General features: G+C 50.5%; 1 protein-coding gene across 2 annotated transcripts in view; it reads right to left on the reverse strand.

The window, feature by feature from the left end:
- The window catches only part of IGSF3 (immunoglobulin superfamily member 3), a 93,320-nt gene that overhangs the window by 25,356 nt on the left and 40,188 nt on the right, over positions 1–27,776 (reverse strand). Inside the window, exons 3-5 of one of the 2 annotated variants that reach the window (XM_058843517.1) lie at positions 6,694–7,104; positions 5,478–5,867; positions 3,461–3,862 (exon numbers count right to left, since the gene is read on the reverse strand). In XM_058843517.1, the coding sequence (XP_058699500.1) occupies positions 3,461–3,862; positions 5,478–5,867; positions 6,694–7,104 (1,203 nt within the window). The remainder of the gene's footprint in view (positions 1–3,460; positions 3,863–5,477; positions 5,868–6,693; positions 7,105–27,776) is intronic. The other variant, XM_058843525.1, reaches the window with a different exon arrangement.

Raw genomic sequence — 27,776 nt, forward strand, 5'->3', positions numbered from 1 at the left:
GTGGGAAGAGAGGAGAGGGCTTTGAGACACTTGCCTAAGGAGGCCCTGCTGTCAGCATGCAAAAGCCGGAGTGTGGACATCCAGAGGTGTGATCAGCCACCCGAGTTGTGTCAGCTTCTCATTTGCTGTGGCCAAGTGAGGTGAAAAGCAGAGGCAAAAACACACAAGCGGTGACTGAGCAGTAGCGACTGCCTGAGTGAGCATGGGCTGCAGCCGTAGCAGGACTGCCCTTGAGTTCTGCCCAGAGACACAGAGGGTGGGCTGCCAAAACCCCATATGGAAATGCAGCAGCACAACAGCAAGGGAGCAGCACCTGGCAGAGCAGCTACTCAGCACCAGTTCCACGTGATTCACATCCACCTCTTGGGCAGGAGGTCCCATCCTGTCCCTCATCCCCCAACCAGTCTGCATCTGGTTGCTGCAGCTGGAGGAAGAATGAGGAAAGCAAGAAGTACCAGCCTTCAAAACATGCATCGTAGAGGTGGCAATGGTTACAAAACCCCAGGATGGAGGCGAACTGAAAGAGAAGCTGGTTGTTCCTCCTCTTCACACAACACAGCTTTTGTTCTCTTCCAGATCAACCCCAGGACAGCTTTACAGAGTTATTCTGGCATGCCTGCCACTCTGCAATTGTCTACACCCAGCACTCTGGCTAGAAGAGCTGAAGTCAGCGGTCTATTAGTAATTAAAAGATAACATATTCCAGTCAGTCAACTGTAAGCCAGTCAGGCTTATATATTCAGAGTATTTCCATTGCTCATTTGCTCCAAGCTGCAGAGAGAAATGTTTTCTTCTCTTCCAATCACTTCTGCCAGCAGACTTAGCAGGGACCTTGTTTTCTTCTGCCAGCGTCCCAAAGAAATGCTCCCCTCCTCAGAGGCTCCATGGGGCATCCCACATGGGCTGACAGTTCTCCCTCTCCCTGCAGTGCTGACCACCCCAGCTCTCAGCAGACCTGCCACTGCTTGAGGAGACCCCAGACAGTGCCCAGTCAAAAAAGGAACATCTTCTGGATCAGCATGGGGCTTCAGCATGCCACTGGCTCGAAAAGATGAGCCAGGAGCTCCCTGCTGGCTGCAGGCAGACCGGGCACAGCATGGAGCCCACCAAATCCACACACTTCCAGCAAGTGCCTCTGCAACCCCACGGCATCACCGTGCCAGAGCTCCAGGATGTGCAGTTCCTGAGAAAACAGGTCAATCTTCAGGATTGAAGCCTCTCACAGCATGTTCAGTGAATACCCAGGAGGGCAGTGTGAGACCCAGGCTGTCTCCCCTGCAGAGCTGCTGCATCTCAGCCCCACACAGGCCCTCACCCTCAGACCCTGCAGCAGCCCTCCGGCCCCAGTAACTGTGTTACCAGGCCCAGCTCAGAGAAACCCTGAGCCAGAGAAGGCCCTAGAAAACAAACTTAATTTCACCAAGACCAGCTGACTTCATCAAGTTTACTCTCCAATTGGCCTGGGAAAGGACACTTCATGAAGTCATGCAGAAGCCTGGCGTGTTTCCCAGGTCTTCAACTCTGTGAACATGGTCATGGCACTTAGGTTAACAAACAAAAGCCCTTCTTCTTTTGGGACTTGGTACAAAAAGCATAAAAATTGATTGATTTTCTGTAAAACCTCCCTACAAAAATACATGAGCACTTCCTCGCCCGCTCCTTCCATGGCAAGACAGGGACTTAAGTCCATGCCACGCACTCAAGAGCCTCAGAAGTTCAGGAACATCTGGTCTCTTCTGACAGCACATCTCTCTCTTCTGGCTGTTGCTTCTGAAGCACCCTGTGGTTAGATTTATGGGTTTGAACATCATCAGCTAAAGAGTTTCTTACCTGGGCAGGCTGGCAAACAATAAGACCTTAACTTGAAATGTGAGTGTCACTAAATTTGCTGCATTTTTTTTAAAACAGTGGTTTCTGAAGCCATAAACTTCTCTTGCTTTTTCTTAGCACCCTGAATTTGAGTTTCTCAGGACATTCCAAAAACATTAACCTAACAAAAAAATACCAGATCCAGCAGCAAAACAATACTCAATAGTTTCTCCACTATATGTTTATGAGGTACTTCAGCTTTGCTAGTTAAAGAGACCTGGGGATTTCTTAGGACTAGACAGAACATGCTCAACAGCCGGTGAGTGAAGAGCGGAGGAGGAGGGACAACCTTTCCATCTGGAACTGCTGTGCACTTCTGAGCATCTTAAATTTTAACAAGAGTAAAGGTGACACATTTTAAAATCTCAGTGCTTAATCTCAAGACTTTTACAAGTGGCAGAGTAAAGGGAAGGGCTGATACTTGGGACTTGTAGCAGGCCAAATGCTGCTGACCTAATGAGGAAGACACTATTGAAACTAGATGAGAATCTCCCTTTAGTTCTTTACAAAAGAACATCCCTACCTGCTTTTGGAAGCTATACAGAAAAGATTTCTAACTCCAGACAAAACAGCCTCTGAAAGGAGGTCAAAAGTAAAGGACAGGAAAGGAAGAAAAAAGCAAGATTTTCATCAGAATATAATATGACTTTCAAGTCTGGTCTCACACACATCTTGTCAAAGCTTAAGATTAATACTCCAGAGTACCAATAAAAGCCACACAATCCCCACCCTCCTGCCAAAATTCCTATCTCAGCCTTTCAATAGAGCTCCCTGATTGCCTTAGCCTTGGCATTCCAAAAATGAGTGGCCTCACAGAAGCAGTCATCCCTTCTTCACCCTTCTGCAGATCACTTTTGGAACCAGCCCAAGAGGACCAAAGTAACTCACAATCCATGCAAAATGTCAAACTCCCTACCTGCCCTCTCCTGAACTGGTTTCACTGTGTTTGAACAGAGGAGCCCCTTGGCAGAGCAGAGTACCAGCTGCAATGATCCCAGGTACTGATTTACTTTGGTCATGGACAACATCGTGCTTCCAGGCCAGCAGTTCAGTGCCCCCCTGCAGGGGCAGCGAAGACCATTCCTGACTTATGCTTTCTGTCAGAGATGTCCACCATTTCTGCTTTTTGGGCCAACAGATGCCCAGCATTTTGCACTCCTGATCTGGTGTGGGCAGAGGTAACGCTTACCCAGGGCAGGCAAGGAGGCTTTGATGCCCATGGGTGCCAATGGAGCATCATCGCTGCACTGACCAAAACCCAGCTCCAGTACTGGCAGGACACACCACGGGATTGGCAGCCTCTCTCCTCTGAAGGGCACTGGAAGCCCTATCCCTCTCCTCAGCCACTCCCTGCTTTGCTCCTGCCACAGCCACCCCTTACACTTTGCCTCCACACAGAACGGCGTACGCAGGCATTTTGCACCAACCCACGAGGAGCTGTGGGCAGGCTGCTGGGGGTGCCTCCATTTTGCTGGCAAGCAAAGGCAGGAGCGCTGAGAACAGCCTCAGAGATTTGCAGGTGACCTTCTGGGGGACGGCCAGGCACTTGGGGGACCGTGGCCCCAGGGCCCCCCACGCCTCAAGTACTCACCCAGAGCAGTGATGGACACCAGGGTGCTTGTGTGCCGCTCCCCAACCATCTGCCACTCCCCATCCAGTGTCCGTGTCCACTCGGCCACCCGGCACTCATAGTGGCCCTCGTCGGCCTTGACGCTGTTGAAGATCTCCAGGGTGAAGGAGCCGGGCCGGACCTGCTCCACCTGGATGCCCCCGTAGCTGCTGCGCTCCGCGTAGGCGGGGCCGGGGTGCAGGGTGCCCTCCCGGTCCAGACGCACGATTTCGCTGCGCCGGTTCAGCTTGTCCAGCAGCTGCCAGCTGACTGAGAGGCGGCTCTGGGGCCCCGGGCCCGAGCGCACGTTGCAGCCAAAGCGCAGGCTCTCTCCCTCCAAGACACTGCTGGCGTTGTTGATTATCTCCAAGGAGATGCTGGTCTCTAAGGAGAGAAACGCACACACACAGGGGAGATGATACACACTCGCCACTGCTCGGGCTGCAAGAAGGACGCTGCTGGCCAGAGACGCTTTCCACCAGGTGCAGGAAACTGCCCACGCATTTGGGTCCAGGCACGTCTTAACCTCATGCGTGACCACATCCAAAAACAGCTGGTGGGCAGCGAGCTGCTCCTGGTGACTTGCACACTCAAGGCAGGTGTAGACCAAAGCTGGGAGAAATCTCTGCCTACGGCTCAGGAGACATTGCCGTGTCTTCTGGTCACAGGTCCGGGATGGGATCTCGGCAAAACTTGAGGGAATTTCTGTTGCTACAGTATGCACTGTGTGCAACTGGCTCTGCCAAACAAAAAATAGCTTCCAGCTCCCTGTGGCATTTTCAATTCACGTCATCCTGATCACCATCTTGCCACATCCACTCCTACCAACACCTTTTGGGAGAAGCTCTCCCAAATTCCCACAGCTAGCGACGCTACAGGTAGCTATCACTGTTTGGTAACGTTCAAAAAAAAATCTGGTATCTTGAGCTTCCCAGAGGTGTAAGGCTTTGTGGCTGGTTTTTCAGAGATACAGAGTGCTGGTAACTCCTGCTGCCTTCCATCAGAGTGACGGACACCTAGCACCCTTAAAAAAATCATCACGTTTGTTCCTACAGCTGGTGATTTATCAAAGGCAAGAATCAAATCTGTCTGAAAGTTGGCTGGGTCTAGAAACAATACATTTTCGACATTTGTCCAATGCAAGATCTTTAGCTAGAGTGATTTTCAAAGCCGAAAAAATGAGACCAAATATCGGTAGAAGAGAAAAGAAATAGAATTTCTTTTGGAGAAATGAGGAGGGAAAAAAAAAGCTAGAGGAAAGGACTGCATTTCCCTACAAATCTAGTATACAGGAGGCAAATATAGCACAAAATCCTCTTGTAGCTGGGCAACCCATGCATGGTTCACCATGCCATGGCTACCAGAGTTTCAGAGAGCAAAACAAGGAATGAGTCAGTGGAATCTCTCCTCTCAACCTCTTATTTCTGTATTTACCATGTTTATCTGACAAATATAAAAGACATTCAAGGCAAGTCTCCAGCTGTTTTCACCAGAGCTGGCTGACACACAGTGACCAGGACAGAGCTCCATGCTGAAGAACGCTGGGGCTCAAGGAGCACACCTGGTTTCTTCCAGTACAGCTGTCTTGCAAGACAGCTGAATCACCATCACATAACAGCCTGCAGGAACCTAGCATAAACCAAGGCCAAGCTGAGCACTTTACAGAGCACCCAGCTCCCTGCAGAGCAAGGCCAGGAGAGAGATGTGAGGAGCAAGTCAGAGGCTGTCACACATACCTTCAGCTCAAGAACGGAACTGCCAGCTTGGTGTCATTACCAAGGTGGGGAGATGATTCCCCACCCATGAACCTGACACACATCCCTCCTTTTTACCCCCTTCCCAACAACAAAAATACATCTTGCCAGCTGGGATTCCAAGCCCAAACAGCAGGTGAACTCTTACCCTCCCTCTCCTGGAGGTCTGGACACATCACATCTTTCCCAGCTACCTGCCCAGCACAGCAATGCCCCCAGGAGGGGATGGGCACGCCCCTACTTACTGAGAGGCATGACAGTGATGGGGATGTTCTTTGGCCGCTTGCTCTCCTTGTCGATGAAGTCTCCTGTGACGGTTTTCTCCCTCTCGGTCACCCGGCAGTTGTACTTGCCGCTGTCCTCCAGGCGCAGGCGGTAGATCTTCAGCACAAAAACGTTGTCGCTTTCTTTGGCCACCTTGAGCTGGCCCAGGGCCTCGCGCTGGGCAAACTCGTTGTTGAGCACCGGCACAGCGTTGGGTCCCAGGCTGGCGATGAGGGAGCTGTTGAAGGCCCAGGAGATGGAGAAGTAGCGATCAGGGACGTTCTGCGCCTCCAGGATGCACCGGAACTCCACCGGCTCGCCCACGATGTACATCCGCTTCTCCGTCTCCAGCCGGACACTGAACTCCTTGTCTGGGGACACACAGACCGACCCATGTCAGGATGGCAAAGCCCACCAGGAGAGCCAGCACACCTCATGTTCACAACACCTCAGTGTTCACACCTTGCTGCTCCCTGCATAGCCAATATCCCTCAGACAAGCACATCCAAAGGTGTAAATAAAGGTTAGGGACTTGCTTTTGCTGTGGGAGATCAGATGGGCCGTGCTGCCAGAGAGGCACCTTCTTGCCCATCAAGCACAGAGCAAGCAAAGGCTTCCCTAGTCACATCCCTTTCCTCCAGGGAGCAGCTCCAATGTGACACCAGCATCCAGTACTACCGTGGAATATGACCTGGAGCCTACTCCTACTCATGCCCTGCTTAGGCAGAGTCAAGAGGCAGAACCTTTGGGGATATCAAGAGCTCATCTGATTTTTAGATCCTTAGCAGGAGCCTGTGCTGGGGGTTAGGAGAAGAATTTTGACTTGTAAATGCACCTCGTGCAATGCAAAAGCGCTTGCTGAAGTTTTTAGTTTTATTCCCTGTTGTATCACTCTTACCAAAATCCTCACTGTCTGTGCTAGCACCAAGTGCTAAAGATGTATGTTTTAGCTTCTCTGCCAGCTCCAGATCCCTGATCACATCAGGAGCCAGGGCCTGCCACCCAAGCCCCCTTGCTGCCCTTTGCTGACACTTCCCTTGGCTGCAGGCAGTACCCTCCTTTGCCATGTCTCAGTCCCCCAAGTGAGACAGATGGCAAAGCAGGGAGCCAAACCCCAGCCACCTAACAGGGCACAGCCCCATTTCCCATCTCCTCCCGCTGCCCAGCCAAGGGAGAAAAGGCAGAGGGGACACTGACCAGTGGCTTGCACGTTGACGACGGCGCCCTGGGAGCGCTTGCGGGTCATGGCGTACCAAGAATCGTCCGGGTCCTGGATCCACTCTGCTGCCTCGCAGTAAAACTCGCCCTGGTCTGACGGGTGGAGGTTGTAGATGGTGAGTTTGGAGGTGGTCTCCCCAACTTTGTCCAGGCGCACGTCCCCCGTGGCCTGTCGCTGGGCGTAGGCGCTGCCGGCGCGCAGGACGAAGTCGCGGCTGAGGGAGATGATCTCGACGGGCGCCTCGCTGCCTCGCTGCCGGTACCAGGCGATGGAGACGTGGCTGTGCTGGGCTGTGCTCTTGGACACCTCGCACTTCAGCTCCAGGGAGTCGTGCTCCACCTTGTTCAGCGTCTGCGGGACCGCCGTCACCCGCAGCGAGTCCGGGATCACTGCAGCAGAGCAGGACAGAAACAGCCCAGAGTTAGCAATGCCAAAATGCTGAGTGTGAAGCTCTCTGAAAAGAGAGCTGGGGGAGAAGTGTCTTTTTACAGTTGCAATTAAACATTAAGTATTAGCGAGGCTGTGTTAACTCACATTTAGCCCCTAAGATGAGGAGACTTGTCCCCAAAGCCCTTGGCTGGGAAAGACCATGACCTGCAGCACAAACTCCAAGTGTGGTGCCTAAATTCTTGCTCAGTGGGCCCCAGCAACTGAACAAGGTTTTCCGTCACGCTGCAGAGCAGCACAGTTTAATGCATCCATTTCCCATCAAGGTTTTGTCATGAGGAGCCTCTCCTCCATCATGTGCCCCCCCAGCATCTTCTGTGACCTCCCTCTTGCCCACATCCTTCAGCCACTTCTTAGCCCTGGCATGGTCCTCACCCCTCCTCAGTCACTGCTGGGGCAAAGCCAAACATATTCAGTTCCTTTAATCTTCCCTCATAAAAAAGTCAGGAGAGCCAATTCCCTTCTCCTTTGTTTATATCGTTTCATCTTCTAATGACCCCCTCAGGCCAAAGGAAGGGGTTTCTGCATTCAGAGGGAACTGGCTCCTCTAAGGGCAGCAGTACAATTGCATCCTCACCAGCGCTCACTCCCAGCACACAGCCATGCCAAGGCACTTGGTAGTAAAACTGCTGCCTTTCTGGTTGATTAACCAAAAGAAAGGAAGTATAGATGCTAAAATCAGGATGAAAACCCAAAACTGCAGCCCCCCCAACCTTGCTTGGATTTAGCAAGAGGTTCTACCACCAGAAGATAAGACTTTTTAATAAAGAAAACCTTTCTAGACTTTGCTGTCTCAAGACACAAGAATGTAAACCTTCTCCCCAGCTCTGCAGACAAGGCAATGTTAGTGAGCCTGTTAATGCCCACGGTTTTTCCACATACCAGTGGAATATAATTAACATCTCTCAGTTTGGTTTCATTGACAGCACTGGATGGTTTGACAAAATTAGCTGAGCTGCCAGAAGCTGCATCTGTTTCATTCAGGCACGGCTACAGAGAGCAATGAGATGCAGTGAAATCAACCACTGGGATTATTTACATCAGAAAAGTCAAAATCAGAAGAGGGCAAATCAAAAAAGGAACAAGTTGGGAGTGAATGAGAGGGAAATCTTCCCACATCCAGTACAGGTGGGAGCATTTTCTTTTACCAGACACTCGCCACCCAGGTTACTGCCTGACAGGAAAAGCACCTTGTAAGGCTGCTTACATTGCAGGTCATTGTCTCTGTCCCTGTGACCACCACATCTTCTACTGCCTCCCTTCTCCTCATCTCTCTCACTGGAACCCCCACCCCCTGCTCGCTGGCAATAGTTTCTGGCCAGGATCCCTCTTACCTCACCTTTCCCCTTAGCCCTGACTCCCAAACATTGGTGACAGCAACAACTTAACCTTGCCAGTTCACACTGCCTGCACGACAAGCTTTAGACTTCTCATTTCAAACCTTACTGAGTAATTCTCACACTGGTCCACGGCTCCTTTCTCTTTGCCCTCCAGCCATGGGCTCTTACAACTTCTCTTATGTTATTTAAATAAATTAAGCCTCGTCATGGTCTTGCTGGAGTAACTTTCCTGCAGAGATGATTTGAATGCAGAGCCTCTGTGCAACAGCTTATGGGGTGAAAGCAGGTACCTGTGAAGGACGTGTGCCTGTCCTCTCTCCCCACATCTGAGAGCCCTGTGTGCCCCCCAGCCCTGCTCAGCAGCACAGCTGCTCTCTGGGTAAGCACAGGGAGCTGCTGACCCCAGGAGCCTGTCTGGCTTTGCAGGACAAGCCAAGGTCACGCTCCAAGAGGGGACAGGCACCTGGCTTGCCAGACATGGAGCTGCCCACTTCCAAGGTGGGAAATGCTGGGAAGCCTGTCTGACGGCTGGGTCTCAGGCAAACACTTGCCACACCATTCCCTGAGCAGGTTGGAGGCTGGCACAGACATCGTTTTGCCAGCTGGAACCATGACTTTGTATTTCCAGGTCATAACCCAGCTGGAGGGTTAGCATCCTTTATCCCACATAGGCAAATTTTTGCAAAGTGCACTCCTGGAGAAAAATCAGGAGGTGTCGGTGTGTGGTTAGTGCTGTAATTTAACTGTGGTAACACCTGACACACTGTGCTGCATTCCTCCTGCTACTTTACTTAAAAAAGCCAACCAAGATCCTCCTGGTTAGAGGAACTGGTAAGACCTTTTGGGCTGCACACAGCCTTCAGGCTGTTGTCTTATATCAGCACGGCAGGGACGTATATTCACTCAGTGCCACCTTCCCAACCAGGAGGACTTGAGACCTGTTTGATAAATGAAAGCCCAGTTTTTCAAGGAGCAGATGATATAGCAAGATGCTATTCCCAGTGCACAGACCCCACTGGCCTGCACCAACAGAGGGTGACTGAGAGGGGACCTCATCAATACATGCAAGTGTCTGAAAAGGCAGGCATCAAGAGGGTGCAGCCAGGTGGTGCTGAAGAGAATCATGAGGAAAAACTTCTTTTCTGTGAGGATGACAAAAGCACTGAAACAAGCTGCCCAGAGAGGCTGTGGAGGATCCTTCTCTGGAGATACTCAAAAGCCTTCTGGACACAATCCTGAGTAATGAGCTTTCGGGGGATCCTGCTCAAGCAGGGAGATTGGACTAGGTAACTTTCAGGAGTCCCTTCCAACCTCAGCCATTCTGTGACTCTGTGTAACAGGAGAGCTGCAGGCATGGCTTAGCCCGTCAGGCTGAAGTCACAGAGAAAAAGGAAAGCAGGGAACACCGCCAAGCTGCTCACCAGGGCAGGACAGGGCATGCAGGATGTGCATTCTCAGAAGAGAAGTTCCTCCCAAGGCAGTCACCCTGCCCAGGCTTCACAGACATCAGTTTGCATATCAGGATATGAGTGAGGCTTTGCAGAGTGCTCACCTGGGAGCCCTGGCTCTGCTGCCAGCCGCCCACACTCATCCTGCAGCCACCTGCCACGGGAAGCACCAGGACTTCTGGGGACACTCTGCAAGCTGAGCCTCACTTGAAAGCAAGGACAAGCTTAGATGAGAGTCACATTCCTGCAGGAAAGGGAGCAGAGCCACACCTGAGTCAGAGCCAAGTGGGATGCTGCAGGACACATCCGTTTGCTCTTTCTTTCTCACCCAGCTCCTGCCTGTTTCTCTTCTCAATGTGCCACCCAGGCAGCCTTTTTTGCACTTCCCTCAGCATCCAGCCTTGCTTCCTCCTTGTCCCCAAACACAAGTCTATCCTTGCAGCTGTCATGACCCTCTGCAAGCATCAGTAGAACTGCCTTCTCACCAGCATCAAGGTTAGGTTTGGCAGCAAGCAGCTGGACAAGGAGAGGAATGACTGAAAAGCAATTCCTGGGAACAAACCTACTGTGCTATCACCCCTGAGCCAGTCACAGCTGACAGCTTTGAGCTTGTACTTACAACGCTTAAGAGCAAGGAATATAGCACCTCCTGTGAATCCCCAAGCCACAGGTCACTGCAGAGGGCACTGGATGGGCTGCTGAGCACAGGGTGCTCACAACCACCATCAAGTTTTGAAAGCTCCTGAAATATTAAATATAATTATTTCCACTAGAGGGTGTCAGGGACCCAGCCAGGGAGAGTCCCAGGGCCCAGCTGCCAGGTCCAGGGGCTCAGAGCTGCTGCCCACTGGTCAGGGCAGCCCCTCCTCAGGAAGCCTGCACACCCAGCTCCATCAAACCCACCTCAAATGCACACACCTCAGTAGCACACAATCAACGAGAACTCAGTGAGCTAATTACAACTGATTTCAGGACAAGGAACTGGCTTACAGTGTCCCAGAAAACAGGCAGGGAGCAGAGACTGGAGTTCCCAGATGTGCACTTGCTGCACACCTCAACACACTTTCCTCCCAGCCCCAGGACAGGCTCCAGGCTTCCAGCAGCTCCCAGTGCCATGCTGAACTCTGCCCACGCACACAAGGATGATCCAGGTGTCTCACTTTTCCCCAGGCTGGCTCTGGTTCATCCTTGGTTCTCCAAAACCCCAGACACCTCCAAGGGGTAGGCTATGAAAGCTTTTACGAGCCAACACAAAGCAGAGCTCTACCAATGTTTTCCCAGGCAAGGCAGCAAACCTGCCTGAGACTCCCTTTCCTTGCTAAGTGATGCAGGAGGAGCATCAGGTTGGGGGCCAGAGGCTCTCTAGCTCAAGCTGGTGAAACAATGCTGTGAAAATCATTTAGCACCACAGCAGCCTTACACTTCAGGCTCTTCAGGAATAAAACAACTTAAGCTACCCAATACAACTGGACCATCTCAGGGCCACTGCAAAACAAGCAATACTTAGCAATCTCTTCTTCCCTTGGATTTCCTTATAGCTTTTACCCACTGATACATTTCAGAGACACTCTGTGGTGGTACCCTGTGTCCCCAGCTGCCTGCTTCATGCCACCTGGACAGAGCCAAGCCTACCAAGTATCAGGTGTGAACTATTTAGGTAGAACAAATACACGTATTCCCTACTCCTAAGAAGCTATTTCTGGCTAAGACATACACCCTGCATTTTGCAGGGAATTAAAGCAAAAGTTACATTTCCACCTGCCCCACAATGCCTTGTTGCCCCACAGGGATCACAGCTCAGCACCATTAAACCTTCCAAAGCCCTCCAGGTGTGTGTGCAAGACAGAAACAAGATGCTCAAGGGGAAAAGCAGTGCCAGAGTTATCCAGGTGAACCCAGAGGTGAGCACTGGGAGGCACCTGAATGGCAATGAGGGTGGGGACATGAGGAACACAGAGCTTTGTTATTAATCTGCAAAAATCTGCTAACCTTTCTGTGGCCACCCATGCCACCCCAGGGAAGGAGGGAGGGTCTGCCACCAGAGATTCCCCATCGCTACAGGAGCAGCTGGAAAGCACCTGTTGTCTCCCAGCCACTGGAAGCTCTCGGGGATCCATGTTCCTCACATCCCTGGCCCACAGCACTATCGATTCCTATTCCATACAGGATCCAGGTACGTGTGCAGGCGTGCGGCAAGAGGGAGGGAGGGGGTGGTGGTGATAAGGCAGGAGCGATATCTAGATTAGCAGTGTAATCCTCTGGAGCTCTCGTGCCTGGCAATTAGCTGTACATGCTGATCCATACCTGCTGCAGCACACCAGGCACTCCTCCCTGTCAGTCATGAGCTCCTGCAGCAGGGAGGAAACACACGCCGTGTCACGCTGCAAAACCCATGGAGACCCTCAATGTCACCTCTGCAAGTGGGAAAAAATCTGAGCTGATCACGCCACTGATCAGCTTGTCTTATTTTTAAGCACCACCTAGAAACTCTCAGGTGGCTGCAGGCAGAGGGAAGCTTGGTTTCTATTGTTGCTGCTTGTAAGTTCCCTCCACTGCCCAAGGTCCTACCTGAGGACCAGAATTTGAGAAGGAAAACCTACCACCCCAAAAGGTATTTTCATTGGGACTGAGGGTGCAGGGTCTCTGTGCAGAACTTTCCCTCTTCTCCTCCTCGCCTACCAACACATAGCCACAGGCTCTGGATACCATGGGGAAAAACAAGTATTAATAGTCTGGTTGGCTGGAGATTACTTTCCTTCAGCAAAGCCCCATCTGCACTGAAAAATAAGGATAGTTAAAGGCAGATAAAATACTAGTAATTGTTTAACTTAACTAAAAAAGGAGTCATACACTTCTCTGAAATAGTGACTTCCCTTTGAGGTTCTTTAGGCCACACTACTGCTGTGACCTAAAGACAAGCAGTCAAAATAAGTTTCATCTTCATGGAAATGTTTAAATCTTGTTCTAAATGAGAGGTTTAACAACAAAGTCCAACACAATCCAGAAATGGATAGTGAAGCACTGAACTCACTCTCACTTGTATCACTGCAGCATCCTACGAGGAACAGGAAGAGCAGGAAAAAAACCAGAATAAAATAACACATCCCCAGGTTGCATGCTTGCAGCTTTTTTAAAAGGGCAGTTTGCTCCTGATTGAGCTGCTGGCAGAAGAGAGCAGGGGAGCTGAAGAGTTAAGTGGGGCGGCATGGCAGTTGTTTCACAGCAGCAGTAATAAATCCTCCGATTACAATGCTATCCTTGTTGGTACATTAACGACTGCCGGGAATGATTATGCCAATAGAAATGCATCCCCCAATGCAACTGGGTGAGTTCAAGCAGCAAGTGAGAAAGGGCACAGGAAAAAAACAAAAAAAAAGAAGTAGCTAATGTAGGAGAAAGGGGAGAAGAGAATCCGACAGAAGATGCAGAAAGTGGAAATTAGGTCGGCTTTCCGACTCAGGGCCCAAACTTCTCTGTGCCTGCCGTGGGCTCTGCCAGTCACGCGTCCAGCCTACCCATCGGAGGCTGTGGCTCTGCTCCCTCCCCAGCAGTGGCAGAGGATCCATCCCACTGCACAGCCTGCTGCATGTCTCCACAATGCCCCCTGCAAGAGGTGCTTCCCAGACAAAGCCACACACCTGAGCTGTGTGAGACCCCTCAGATGTCACGGACAGAAGCCAACACACTCACACCAGGCACATGGGACAGCAATGCTCTCCTGCAGCTTCCCAAGCTCCACACAAACCCACAGGGGTTGGCAGCAGGTACCCCAGGATCCTATCAGAAGCCCCCTCCCTGTGTGCAAGAGGAGCAGATGTGTTCAGCACCAATTCTGGCTCGTCCTTGCTGCACCTGGGGAGTTGAAGCTTTCTGAACTTCTCACAAGTGCTTCAGCTCCAGGAAAAAGGGCATCTGCCATCCCCTTTTCTCTTGGGCTTTACTCTGGGGCTCCAGCACTGTTGATATCATTCCTCTGAGTGGATGCTCCTCCAGAAATGCTAGTCCCCTTCCCCTGACTGCTTTGGGTGCAGTGTGGCAGGTGCTGGGAGCACACTCACAGCCCCTGCCCTCAACTAAAGCTGCTTATGGGAACAGCAGAAGCCAGGCTCCTGCTAACAAGCTCCTTCTCCTCTATCCACCCATGTCCCAAAGCATCCCAAGGAGTATCTGGTTATTAGGACAGCTAATTTAGGTGGAAAAGTTCAAGCGACCTCATTAAAATTCTAAAAAAAAAAAAAGAAAAAAAAAGATGAGAAACCAGAAAGAGGTGGTAAAAGGACAAGGCTGCACCCAGCAGTGAGTCTCATCATTTGTTCATTAAGCAAGAATTATCTGGAGCGTCAGCAGAGCGAATCCTGACGACAGCAGCCCAAAGGGCAGAGACGCTGGGGATGGAGAGGCAGCCAAGAAGTGCCATGAGCTGGGTGTGTGGCAGAGAGCACAGGATTCATCCCTGATTCCATCTCCCAGCCAGCTCAGGGAGGAAAACCTTTATTCCCTCACACACGCACACTTTTTTTTTTTTTTTTTTTTGCAATCCTGCTCTGAGAGGTAGATGCGCTCTGCAGGGACTGTGCAAATCAGTCTGCAAGTAAAAAATAGGCTTGAGGAGGTGGCAGAGATGACATCCAAAAGGACATGGATGTTTGCTTCTCTGCAACAAGGAAAGCTGTGCTTGGTAAAAGGCTGGATGTCCCTTTTTGACTACCCAGCCCTTGACAGGAGGTGGCTCCTGGACAGGCTCTGTGGTCACAGCACACCCAGACATGGTCCAGGCACACTGTGGCACTGCCCTGCTCTCACAGCTCTCCCAAAGGTAATGCTCATGCCCTGGCTCTGCTCTGGGTGATGCTGGCCCTGGGACTTGTCCCTGCCCCAGCTGCTGTGCTCACTGACACATGGCCAGGCCTGCCAGCCCAGCCCAGCCCCACCAAGCGCCCCACAGACCCCCCCAAAACAGAGCCTGGGGGAGACACCCAGGGAGGGCAGCAGTGGGCTGCAGACCACCATGTGCCACACCAGCCTCTCTCACCTGTGGGGGCAATAACCCCCAGCAGCGAGCCAAGGTGAGACAGACCACAAATCCCCCCTGTGCCTCCCTCCCTCTTGCCCAGTCTCACCTCTGTGGGGGTTTAGCTCTCCCGCTGATCCCGAGCACCAGCAGCTACTGCAGCTTAAGGCAAGCCTAAGCCACTGCAAACACCAGGGCACAGCGCATCAGCACGCGACTCTTCCACCCAGGGTTAAGCTGATGTCTTTTACTTAACAGCACTTGTGAGCTAAGAGCAGGGATGTGGGAATTTGCTGTGGCTTAAACCAACACAGGGCAACCTGCTAAGCCACAGCCTCCTGGAGCCTGGAGGACAGGCAGGGAAAAGCAGAAAAGGAGCAAACACGGAGCTGACGCAGCCCCGGCTCCTCTGAAGCTGTGCAGGCAATAGTGTCTTAATGTTTTACACCTCTGAAGCTGAAGTTAAGAAATGACAGAAATAGGAAGCTTAGAAAATCCTCTTTTCTCCAATTTTTTGAAAAGCCTGATTTCATTCCACCTAGTGCACTTGGGCAGGCAGGCAGGCAGTACGAACAGCTGAACAGGGAGAGTCGTGTAGTATCATTTCAAAATACATCCCAGGCCACATTCCCCCTGGACTATAATAATGTTTGTGGTGCTTTATAGTCAGGTAAGTCACCCTTCTCAAAAATCAATTTTCAAGGAGGATTCATTCTCCTCTACCTCGGCTATACAAGCAACACCAGGAGATAAGAGTGCAAGAGCTGCTTTCAGAGATTAGTGCCTCCGCTTCAGGAGCTCGGCAGAGATCACACAGGAGGTCAAGGTGGGCACGTGAGAGCTGTTTTTCCTTCACTTATTCAATAATGAAGGTTTTGAGGCCTGCAAACACCTTTCTCCCATCTGCCTTTGGGCACCTAACCTGTCCCTAGAGGTGCAAAGCCCACGATCACAGCTTCCAATATCCCCTTCTGTCCTACGCCTTAGGCTCAGCAGTGATTTATTTTTGCCTCCAGGGCAAGACAACACAGACCAAGGCACACTTGGGAGATGGTTTTTGCAAGCAGAATGTGAGTCTATCCTCTCCAAAACCCACTTTTCTGCTGAACACACAAGAACGGACCATTTCAACCCTCACAAGCGAAGTACCACAGAATACACAGAATCAGGCTTTTTTCTCTATTATTATAGCTAAAATTCCTGTTCAGCCCAGATCTGGGTATTAAGTTTCCAGGGAAAGACAAAGAGGGGACACTGGCATCCTCATGCACAGGTAGGGAAGGAGAGAATCACATCACAAGCAGATTACTGAGAGACACAGGATAGTTAACAGGTACATGAGAAGAAATTTTGAAATCTAAGGCAAAAACCAAACCCATACAAACTAAGACAGTGGAAATTTTTTCATCTGTCAGTCCTGTATAAAGCATGAAAATTATTCGTAAAATATTATACAAACATACATCTTCACCAGACAATAACCATCTAGCGAGCCACAAAGTCAGCATGAGCTGGAGGGATTTCTGGAAGCTGGAAGGAAGGGTGGTAGCTCTTTTGCATATTTCCAAGCTACTTTCTTCCAACAAGGTTTTGGCAGGTCAGAACTGTTACTCTGAAGCTGGCACTCTCATGATGAATGAAAGGCACAGTCTGGCTCTTGCAGGATGGAGTCCAAGTTCCCTAGCCACAAGGACCACCTGCTCTTCTCCTTTACTAGAAAATGAGGAAAGCAGAATTAAGATGAATAAAGCAAATTCAGCCAAACAGTTGACAGTCTTCTGCCATCTGCTCGAGGTAAGATAGATGAAACAAGGTAACATCCACTCCTGCAAATCTGTTTTCTTGAGGAGTTTATTTTCTACTGTACTTCTGCAGTTTGGCCTCACATGGCTACGGTCATCTCTCCTCTCCGAGCTTTGTCTAGTTCATGTGGTGGTAATTTGAGAGACAGAGGATAAGTAAAAGGGAGGTGAAACGGCCCTGCTTGAAACTTTTGGGCTTTCCAGACTGCAAAAAGTGCAATTGTGTAGCAATGAGCTAGCCTGGAAAACCTAATGTGGCACATACAACCGGTTGACATTCTGCATGAAAGTGTCTGGCATCTCTATTGGTATCTTTTAATAAATGAGTTAATTTTTATATGCATTTATCTCAGCAGCACAGACACTCCACTGATGGTTACAGTCAGAAGGGAAAGCTCAGTTTTCCAAAATACAGGTAGGTCTCCTAGGGAACAAGTTTTCCAGGACACCCCAAATCCTTCACAGGAGACTGTGGGCATTTAAAAATAACTGTTCAGGAAATAAATCTCTCATTAAAATAAGGAGAAGATGCTTTTAGCACACCTATCATTAACCCAAAGGCACACAATGCATCAAAGCAGTGCATTAAGAAACCCACTCAAAACAGTAAAGAAAATAAGTCACAAAATAAACTAGTAAATAGGAAGTTCCCCTGATGTCTCCAGTGCAGGATCAATAGCACTGACTCCAGCAGAATTCAGCATTTTATTTATAGGGCCTCCAGCCCTTCTACTGGTAAAGCCTTTGAGTAACAGCCAAGCTCAGCTGACACACTCCTGTCCCCAGATCCACAGACAGCTCCAGTTTCCCCACCCTGTGCCTGTTTCCCCCTTGCATCTGAGTGCAAAAGGCTCTGCCAGCTGCCAGCTTCCCAGCTGCTGCTCCCTACCCTGCAGGCAAATGGCAAAATGGCCAGCATGAAGCATTTCACTTGGGCTGCTCCCCAGGAATGCCCTGGGCAGAGGTAGGCTTGGAGCTTGAACTGGCTGAGACACCCAGAAACGCCTGGGAACGGCAGCAGACACTCTGCTGGCTGCTGTCAGCTCAGCAGATGGAGGAAAGCACAGCACAATGGAAACACCACCAACTCACATCAGCCTGAAATGACTCTGGAGCAGAAGGAGGGCGAGGGAAGCTCTGAGCAGTTACAGGGAGAGGGATCTTTAAATGTCCTGGGCTGCTATGGAAGAAAAACGAGGGAGCAAGACAGAAGGTAATCCTTTTAAGACTGTTGAAAGCCAAGAGTCTTCAGGAGGGGCTTCTCAGCACTGCAAAATTCTTGGACAATATCTTTTTCCATCTTCACCTTTTGTACCAGCCTCTGGCTGGTAAATGTTCTCAGGCTGACCTCTCCCTACAGATATTTAGGCTTCCACAGGAGACAGCACCACCTGTCAGTGTAGTGTTGGCACCTGTCTTCCACCTAACTTTAGCCAGTGGCCACTACTTTGAGAAGGACTAAAGTTCTCAAAGTGAAAGGGAAGACAGCAGTTCAAGAGTAAGTTTCCCAGATTTCATTAAATAGCTGGAGAAGAAGAAGAGATACCCATCACATACTAATATTTCACTGTGGAAAACAACGAAATGTTTGGTCAACCCTCAGACACCAAAGAAGTTACCTGGAAAATAATGGCAATCAGGGAAAAGTAGGGACTGCACTTTATTTTAGATACTTAGCAATTCAACCATGAAGCAAAACCCACAGGAAACCAAACTTCAGTAGTTCTGCCCACATTTCTTCTTACTTCTTTTATAAAAATCTCCATCAAAGTTAGCATTAGTATCAGCATTCTATCCTGCCTAAAACATGGGACCCACTCAAAAAAACCCACTGAAGGTAGATTCAAGAGCCTTGTTCTGTGGCATAGCTAGGACACGTCCTCCCTTCTTGCCTATCACTGTTTTGTACCCTGTAACAAAGCAGCACAGTTTTAAAGGCTATCATATTTTAGATCACAGTTAAATTCCTATAAACACAGCCTTCAAAAAGGAAGAAAAGAGCTTTCTTTTCTTCTGTTCCTTTTCTTCTGTTACATTAAAATGGTATGAAGTTTTTTTTTTATTTTTATTATTTTTTATTTTTTTCTTTTTCCATGTAATTATTCTGGTGGGGGTTTTTTGTCTTCTAAAATGCTTGCTTGAGCACCTTAGGTATTCAAATCTCCTGTGCCCTGGCAAACTCAAGGGTGACCGTAGAACTAGTGGAATCATGATAGCACAGATGGGAGAGTGGGGAAATCAATACATAAGGGAAGGGGGCTTCAGTCAGACTCTTACAGCTCCCATTAACAGGCACACCTGGGAAAGAAATTCCTTGGGAAAGACTCTCTATCTGTGGCCTGATAGCAGAGATGGCCACACCAGGGGCTCCAAAGAGCTCTTTCAGCCTGGTTCTTTGAAATGCCACTTCCCTATAGCAAAACAGACTATACAGCAACACTCTATACTGCTGCCCCAAAATAAGCAGGGAAGTGAGTTTAAAAAAGCCAAACAAACCAAACATCCTTGCTTAAGAAAAATGTTCATTCTTCTAGCCATCACTGGAAAAAAAACCAAAAAACAAACAAATAAACCCCCCACAACATAAAATGGACAGAAAGCTATTTTCCCATAAAATTCATTGCAACTTTGCAACTCCATCATCCTCAGACATTCTGGATCTATTAAGGTCTGGTTTATGCCAAGGAAATCCACACAAAGTGATTTCAGTTAAACTAATGCAGCCTCTTATCCTTGCTGTTAAAACAGGTATTTGTAACAGACTTTAATCCATGCAGTTCACCTTGATAATTTCAGGAATTTAAGGGTATCCACAAAGGGGTGGGGGGGCAACAAGATTGCAAAATGCAAAAATTGCAAAATGCAAAACTCACTACCTCACATGTTGTGAGTGAAAAGCCAATTTCTTTCATGCCATCAAAAGCAAATTCAGCCCCCAAGAGCACCCAGAAACAATATGAGAAAAATGTGAAGATTAAATTCCTAGGAGGAATTTAAATGACAAATGCCTCTCCTTTACCCACAGATCTGCGGAGGTGTACACCACCACACTGAGAACACCGAGAGCATGGCCTTCCACTGGCTTTGGAACTCTCCCCTATGACCCACAAGATGTTTGCCTGTGGAAACACTGGCTGAGGGTGGGTAAGAGGCAGCCACATCCCCAAGAAATATGTCATATTCACCCTGAACACAGCAGTGGAGTCAGAGTGGGTGGATGTGCAGCCTAACAGGGGCTACCAACACTGCCTCACTGAGTTTCACCTCCACCAGTCTCCTCCTACCTTTTTTTTTTATTTTTCCTGCATTTATTTTAAGCAATTAGGTCCTTGTGATTCAATGTTTTTGCTTTAAGGAAAAGAGTGATGTATCTGTTTTCCACCTCTGCAGCTGGTGGTGAGTGCTGTGGCTTTGCCCTAGGTGTGGACCAATACACTGCTGAGAGAGATTTTGAGACAGGACTTCCCACTGAACCATGAAGCCCTGGCTCCCTCCTGGAAATGTTATTTCCACAGAGGGACTGATGCATGTGTGGCTGGTGGATGGCAGCAAGACTGTGCCTGCTGGCAGCCAGGCACACCTTGCTCCACTGGGAAAGGAGGAAAAGCGAGGTGAATGAACTCAGCCCTTCCCCATTTCGCAGTGCACAGCTACTCACAGGGATGGGCAGCACTGAATGCCCCAGCCTGCTCTGCACAGTCTGACATCTTTATCCACCAGAGCCATGTCCTACCAAGCCAAGAGACCTCCCACAGTGTCAAGGACCTACACAAAACAAGGTGAGCACCTTACAAATCCCCACAATAGCCCAACAGGAGGTTGGCTCCTCCTTATAAAGCAGGGTACCCTGATCCTTCTTTCCCAAAATCACCAACCACTTCCACTGACACAGCAGAACAGACCAAAACAGGGCCAAGAGCCCCCTGCAGCACAACACTTTTGGGTGGAAAGCGGCAGGATTTTCCCAAGGCATGATCAAAGTCCCTTTGCTGGTGGTGGAAGTACCTTGATGGCTGTTCAACCCCAGGCAAGCACTGAACCACTGCCTCTCCAGCCTCCCTGCTCCTGGAACAAAATCCAGCAGTGCCCTGGGAGAGGCTTTGCTCACTGTCCATGCAGCAGCTCCTGACACATCCCAGAAAGGAAAGGCTGGATTGTAACCTGCAGCCCCAGAGATACACAAAAAGAGGACACCGTCAGCTTTACACACTCAGGAAACTTCACCTCACTGGAAAAATAATTGCAAGGTTTGGGCTATGTTTGTTATTCCAAAGCCCCCAGTAGCTGTCACATTATTAGAGCAGATTACAGAGCAACTCTGCTGACATGCTCAATCGCACACACCTGTGAAAACCTCTCATTTTCCTTTTAAATATTTCCCTTCTTCCTGTCTTCCACTTTTTATTATTTTCATTGTTTCTTTGCAACCTCATTTATCTTCAGAGTCAGCCGTTTAGATTTTAATAAAAGGCTTCACTGTCTATCCTCTTTTTTCTTCAAAGGCCCCCATTTATTTTGCTGCCTCTTCTTGGTTCCCCCCAGCCTAATTGTTATTATTTTTAACCTTCAATAGTTTCCTTTGCTTTCTTCTCCATTCTAATCACTCCCTGCTCCTGTTTTCCCCTCTCTATACCAAGTCCCTTTCATCCCTCACCTCCCTCTCCGCCCCTGGCCAAGCATCCAAATACACGCGGAGTGAGCGTAACCAAACATAAATATGAAAGGATCATCCAATTTCAGCAAAATGCTTGCCCCTACCTATTCAAATATTTAACTTGCAATGACTCAAGCCCAAGATGATCATATATTTTATTTTTTTTTTTACAGACCTCTGCAGGTCTTTAATAAACCTCAGCCTGCACCTCGATGACAGCCAGAGCTGCACTTGCTGAGCTGTTTCCTATGCATTACAGCAGATTTGCTCCAAGCTAAGCAAGAGGGACGCCTGGGCTGGAATTAGAAGCAAGGAGATTTCATTCCCCACTTGCTGGTTTATTGAAATTCAATGCCTCCCTCTCACCTGACACTTTGTTATGCTAACCCCTACCAGCCAGCAAAGATTTCCAGTCCATGGGGAAGGTTCCCCAGAATTTCCAAGGAACCCAGGGAATTGTGTCCTGCAGGTCACACTCCCATCAAACCTGGGAGCTGCTGCATCCTGCAGCTGGACCTGTGGGTGGGGGCACTGACAGGGACTCTTGTAGGGTCCCACTGCCAAACAGAGGGGCCATTTCTCCTAAAGGAAGGTAGACAAGGGGGTGCCACCAAAGGCAGGTGCCAGGGGACACCAGGTGATAGCCACACCTTGCCCCAGATTATGGCAAGGGCTGTTTGGGTCTCCTCTTGCCTTAGAGGGGCAAGACCTCATGAGGTTCTGAACCCATCAGGGTGCTGCACTGCTTCTGCATGAAACCTGCTATCCTTTACACAACCATTTCATCCCCATGGGCAAGGAGAAGGACAGGAAGCCATCTCCTGCTGGGAACATACAGCTCCCACTGCATTTCCACCTTCTAAAAAGTGCAGGAGCTTGCGGAGCTGACGGCTGAGCTGGAGGAGCTCAGGGCTGAGCAGCCAGCTGGGACACTGGCTACCCCAGCCCATCTCCCCCGAGCCCTGTGCTGTGATGTCTGAGAAGAAAAGATTAAACCTCCAGGCAGCTCACAATACCCTGGGATAATCACTTTTGGGGAGCTGCCGGCCCCTTTTACTCACTGCTCTGCCTGGGGAATAACGCAAAGGCACAAAGGTACGGACAAGGAAACCACGCGTGGAGTGAAACAGAGCCCTCACCGGAGCCACACTGCACTCTGCAACATTTCATTACAACAAACCCTCCTGAAGGGAAGGAAATAGCATCTTTCTTCTCCAAAACATGCAAAAGCTGAACCATACATGCCCCTGGGTGAGGCAGTAAGACAGCCTATACTATAAATGCCTGCCAAGGAGTTTTGACGTGGCACTACCACAGCATTGGCAAAAATACTGCATTTACAGAGTGGAACAGGGCTGCAGAACAAAATAATCTAACTCTTCATGTCTTCTCCCCATTTCTAGAGGAGACAGAAGGCTGCTTCAAATGGCAATGAAGACTTTACTTGTGGCCAATCTGGGTGCACAAACCCTGCTGAAAGAGAATGTATCTATTTTTTGTTTTACCTATCCTGTGAGTTAATTCCTGTGTTTTGACACTGGCTGTTTACACCCACCCTCAGCTGTGGAGATGCCCCCAGTAATGTGCAACGCCTTGGGTGAAGTTTTGCTGAAGCAACCCTACTGCACCCTTGCAGATGCTGCTGCCCTACAGGAGCGCTGGAAGGGGCTCCTGCCTGCCCAGCGCACACCCAGGTACCACCAGCAGGGACCTCAGGCTCTGCTGGGATAAAGGTGCTTGTGTTTAGCATCCCACAGGAAAAGCAGGTCTCACCAGTACAACCAGCCCCACAGCAGGCAGCTGCGAGCTCCACAAAGGGAAAGTTTTTTATAACACCCCAAATTCCCCAGCATCACTCTGGCTGCTTTCCCACAAAGCAGACCTCAAACCGGTCTCTCACTAGGAGGAGATAAATAAATAAAATAAAATAAAATACACCCGTGTGTGGGCTCATGCAATTTTAATCAAACTAATGTCTGCAAAAGGGGGGGGTAGAGGGGCGGGGGCAGGGAGGGATTACGGTGCCACTCGTTCAAAGCGCTCCCGTTTATTCCACATCTGCGATCCCTTCTGAGCTCCCGGCAGCAGCGAGGAGCGCGAGGCGCACAAAGCCAGCGCGGAGCTGTCTCTGCTTTAGTCACCGTCTGCTGCTCGTGTCAGCCAGAAAGCACCCCAGGGAGACACTCCTCTGCGCTGGGCCAGCTCATTACACACCCAGAGAAGCACCTGCAGGAGCGGAGCCAACGGGAGAGGAAGCCCAGCATCCTAAAAACCGCAACGGGTAACTTGGGGCAGGAGCTAGGGAGAGCAGAGCTGCTTCCCATGGGGCTGGGGAGAAGAGGCAGGGAGAAAGAGCACCCACTGGGAATGGTCTTGCCCCAAAGGAGCAAGGACACTGGAAGAGGGGAAGGTGACAGTGTGACAGCCTGGACCAGGAACCAAGGGAAGTGGGAGGTAGAGAACACTGAAAAGGTAATTGTGGACATCTCTGGGGTGGAAGGAGAAGGCAGAAAGACGGAGCAATGTCTTGAGAAGTATCGGGTGCTATTACCTGCCGAAGTGCCAGGCAAAAAGCTGGAGCTGCAGGAGGGTGAGAGAAGCTAGTGGGGATATAGTGATGTGTGGCAGCTGTGTCAATGCCTGATGTGCTTCAGAGGCGAAGGAGAGGAGCTCATGGCAGGGGCAGGGGAAGGGGAGCTCCATCTCTCACCTGACCATGCAGCCCTTCAAGCTGCCATCCCTGTCTCTCAGCAGGCCTGCTGCTGAGAGGGGACCAGCAACACCAATGCTCAGCAGCCTTGCAAAGGAACACAAAATCACGAGTAACCAGCTGGGAAGTGGCCCATTCACCTGAATGCCTCCCTCGGGGATACCCGAGAGCCACCGGCTGCAGAGAGAGGCAGAGGCACTGAGCTGCTCAGGGGGAGCTCAGGTATGAACCTGCCCCCAGCCCCTGGGACCTGGACACAGCTCCCAGACGGGGATTAAAGCCAGCTAAATGAGAATTTCAAACACATACCCTGCAGCAGCAAATAATCAGGTGCCAAGAAGGAGATTAACCCTGTGGGGCTGAAGGAAACAAAGGCGTAAGAGCCGGTCTGTTTAAGAAGCTGCTGCTGCTGCTTCTCCCAGACTAACGCAAATCCGACCAGGAGGAATCCGAGGGCAGAGCCTGCGTGAGAAACACTGATTGCTAGGAAATATAAGCCTCTGATTTCATGCAGATCCACAACAAGTGGCACGAAGATCCCTGCAATAGCTGCTAGGCAGAGGCGGTGAGTCAGGTAGTCTCCCACCCAGGTTGTACCACAGCGAAGGATGCAGCGCTTCAGAGCTTATTTTAGCTGATGGTGAGCAGAGCCCAGAGCCTCCTGCAGCAGCCCCTGCTCTGCCAGCTCCCAGACCTACAGCAGGCAGCACACAGAACCCTCAGGCACCGACTGCCATGCCCTGAGAGATGGGCAACAGCTCCTCATCTGGGGTCAAAGTGACACAGGCCATTGACGGAGCAGCTATGGGGATGTCCTCCACAGGTCACAAAGCCTGCTTATTTTGGGGATGCTGGAGGGAGACGCTGCACCTGCAGAGCCAAAAGAGCAGTGCCCTGCTCAGCATTTACTTCTTCAGGGGACCATCCACTCAAAGCCAAGATGGCAGAGAACGAGGAACTGCTCCTCATTTGCAAGCAGATGCAGCCGCTGCTCCAGTCGGGAGGAGGCTCTCCCTGCACTCTGGAAGTCAGGACAGCAGCTGTGAGAGACATTCCCGTGCTCCTTACTCAGGGGCTAGCTGTGTGTCATGACAGGCTGTGAGAGACATATCCCTAATGCTCGTGCCGCTGCAATGGGAACATGGTTCCCAGTCAAGCAGCCTCCAGCAATACCACCTTGGGCTGTGATCTTGTCAGGTTTCATAAGCTTCATCAGGCTCTGCTCTGGCTGGCGTACAGGGGTTTCACTGACAGCCTGCCTGGCTGTCCTACTGCTCCACACAGCATCCCTGAACGCTCAACAGCGGTGCTAAGTCCTGGCAGGCAACGGGAGGACTCACATTTCACTCTTGTCAGCTTCAACCAGAAGATACTAAGGGACAGGATGGGTGGCCCTGTGGGCATCAGCTCAGTGGACCAGTAACAGGACTGGGACTATGGTGCCTGGCTCCAACTTATGACACTTCAGCGGTGATGGAAAGCACCTTCTAGCCTTTCAGTGAGAGATGTGAGGAGGGGAGGGTTCTACAGTGGCTCCTGGGGGCACACGTGTCATCTGAAACATCTCATTAGTGCAAACTGTCCACAGTTATCCAGCTTAACTTAGCCCTACCGGAGCACCCTGTGGCCTGAACATACCACAGGAGACAGCAAGTCCATCTTGCTGTACTGATGATTTGTGACAGGGCTGGCTGCAGAAACTCATCCCACTCTTGCCACGGGGCAGCTCAGCACTCACGCAGCACCCACGCAGCACCCATGCAGCCAGCGCTGCGCTTTTCACAGCAACAGGCTCCGGCACAACCCAAAACCACAGCACTGCTGCCCAGCCCAGCACACCTCTGGTGTCCTGGTTCCTTCTCTGCCCTTCCCTCCATCCACATCAAACCCTCACCACGAGCCTCTCTGAGCAGAGGAGATGTGAGGAGCGCGGTGTCTCCGAGGCTGGGCACGCAGGACACACCGCTCTGGCCACAGCCACAAGGGAGCTGAAAGGATCTGAGAGTGCTGGGCACCAGCGTCTCACTCCCCACTGCTCACCATCCCTGTGACTCACAAAGTCACTTCAAAAGGAGCTCCTCAAAGCACCATCACTGCCTCTGACATCCCAGTCACAAAGGGAGAGGAATAAAGGGTAGGAGGCAGCAGTGCAAAGGTAATTACTGCATCCTGACAGTCCTGATGGAAGACAGCATTGAAACCCCCGTTGTCTGCTCCAGAGTCAGAAGCCTGAAGCAGCATCTAGGGCACTTGAAGGACACATGGAAAGGGCAGGGGAAGAGCCCCCTCAAAGCCCTGCAGAAGGAGGCCAGCTGGAGAGAGACTCATGTCTCTGGCAGTTCTGGGGCCTCCTGCCATTGCAGGAGGGAGCAGGGACACTCCTTCCATCCCAACCACAGTCCCTCTCTGGTCATCCCCATTTCAGCTCTCCCTGCTTCAGTACCTCCAAGATGCCAACCTACACACCCCACTGCTCTTAAGAGCACACAAACTCCCACCGCAGGTCTTCCACCTGCCACTTCTACGCTCCCTCCTCCTCTTGCCTTCCCAGTACTTTTCTTCCTGCTCCCTTTCTTCCCTCCTCTCACCTTCTGTTTGGTTTTTAACCCACTCACCTCCATCTCGGCCTTGCATGTCTTTGTTTCTCTCCTTCACACTGCCCAGCACTGGGATGACCACAACCTTCCCTTCCCTCAGTAAGGGCAGGGGTGCCATAATTCCCTATCCCATGGCAGCCAAAGGGCTTCATCCTTGGCTCTGCTTACCCTGCACCCCAAGTCTCTGCCTGGAGGCAGGAATCCCTCATGCAAAGGGATGCTTTTCCCTGTACCAGTCCTCTGGATATGCTCACACGCTCATCTGGCTTTGGCTGCCGTACTTGAGAGGGGCTGTTTGGATGATGCGCAATGCTCCTAACTTCTGCAGAAGGGAAGACACTGGAAGCACCCCTGTGGCCACAGTGCACCTTTCACACTGCCCCAAAGCACCTGCCCCTCTCGGGGTGGCCCCATCTGGCTGCACCCACAACCAAGGAGCTCCTTCAAAGCACAGAATCTCTCCAAATTATGGCCTCATGGCCCTGATAACGCCACCTCTCCACTCACTTTCCCTTCCCCACAGGTAAACATTGCTGTGGCAGAGCTCCCCCCTTCCAGCCAGTGCCAGGTGGGCCACTCATCGGGCACAGCCATCACCTGCAGTTTTGCAAGGAGTCCTGTCTGTGGACAGGTGGCATCAGTACACCTGAGAGAGCTCAAAAGGTGACAACAGACTGCCAGAGCACCTGTGGTCATCTGTGGCATGCTGATGTAATTTTTCCGAGGTTTTTTTTTTTTTTTCAATTTTGGACAGAGAGATCAACATTAACCCTCTGATAAGTAACCTGCTGCTTTTGGATCTCTTTGCTTCCATGCAGCAGCACAATGCCATAAAGAAAACTGGTTTCTCTAAACCTTCTCACCCTCAGTATGTCTGGCATTACGAGTTACAATCAGGAAATTCTTTCGGTAAGGAATGGCTTTATAAAAATCTTGCTGTCTTGAATAGGCAGCTAAAAATGAAGGATGACAGGGTCTGAGAAAGTTAAGTGCTCAGAGCACATCGTGCCTAGCAAAGAGGCATTCCTGTCCAGAAAACCCTGCCTGCCATG

This window comes from Poecile atricapillus, chromosome 1 (assembly GCF_030490865.1).
Source record: "Poecile atricapillus isolate bPoeAtr1 chromosome 1, bPoeAtr1.hap1, whole genome shotgun sequence".
Lineage (NCBI taxonomy): Eukaryota > Metazoa > Chordata > Aves > Passeriformes > Paridae > Poecile > Poecile atricapillus.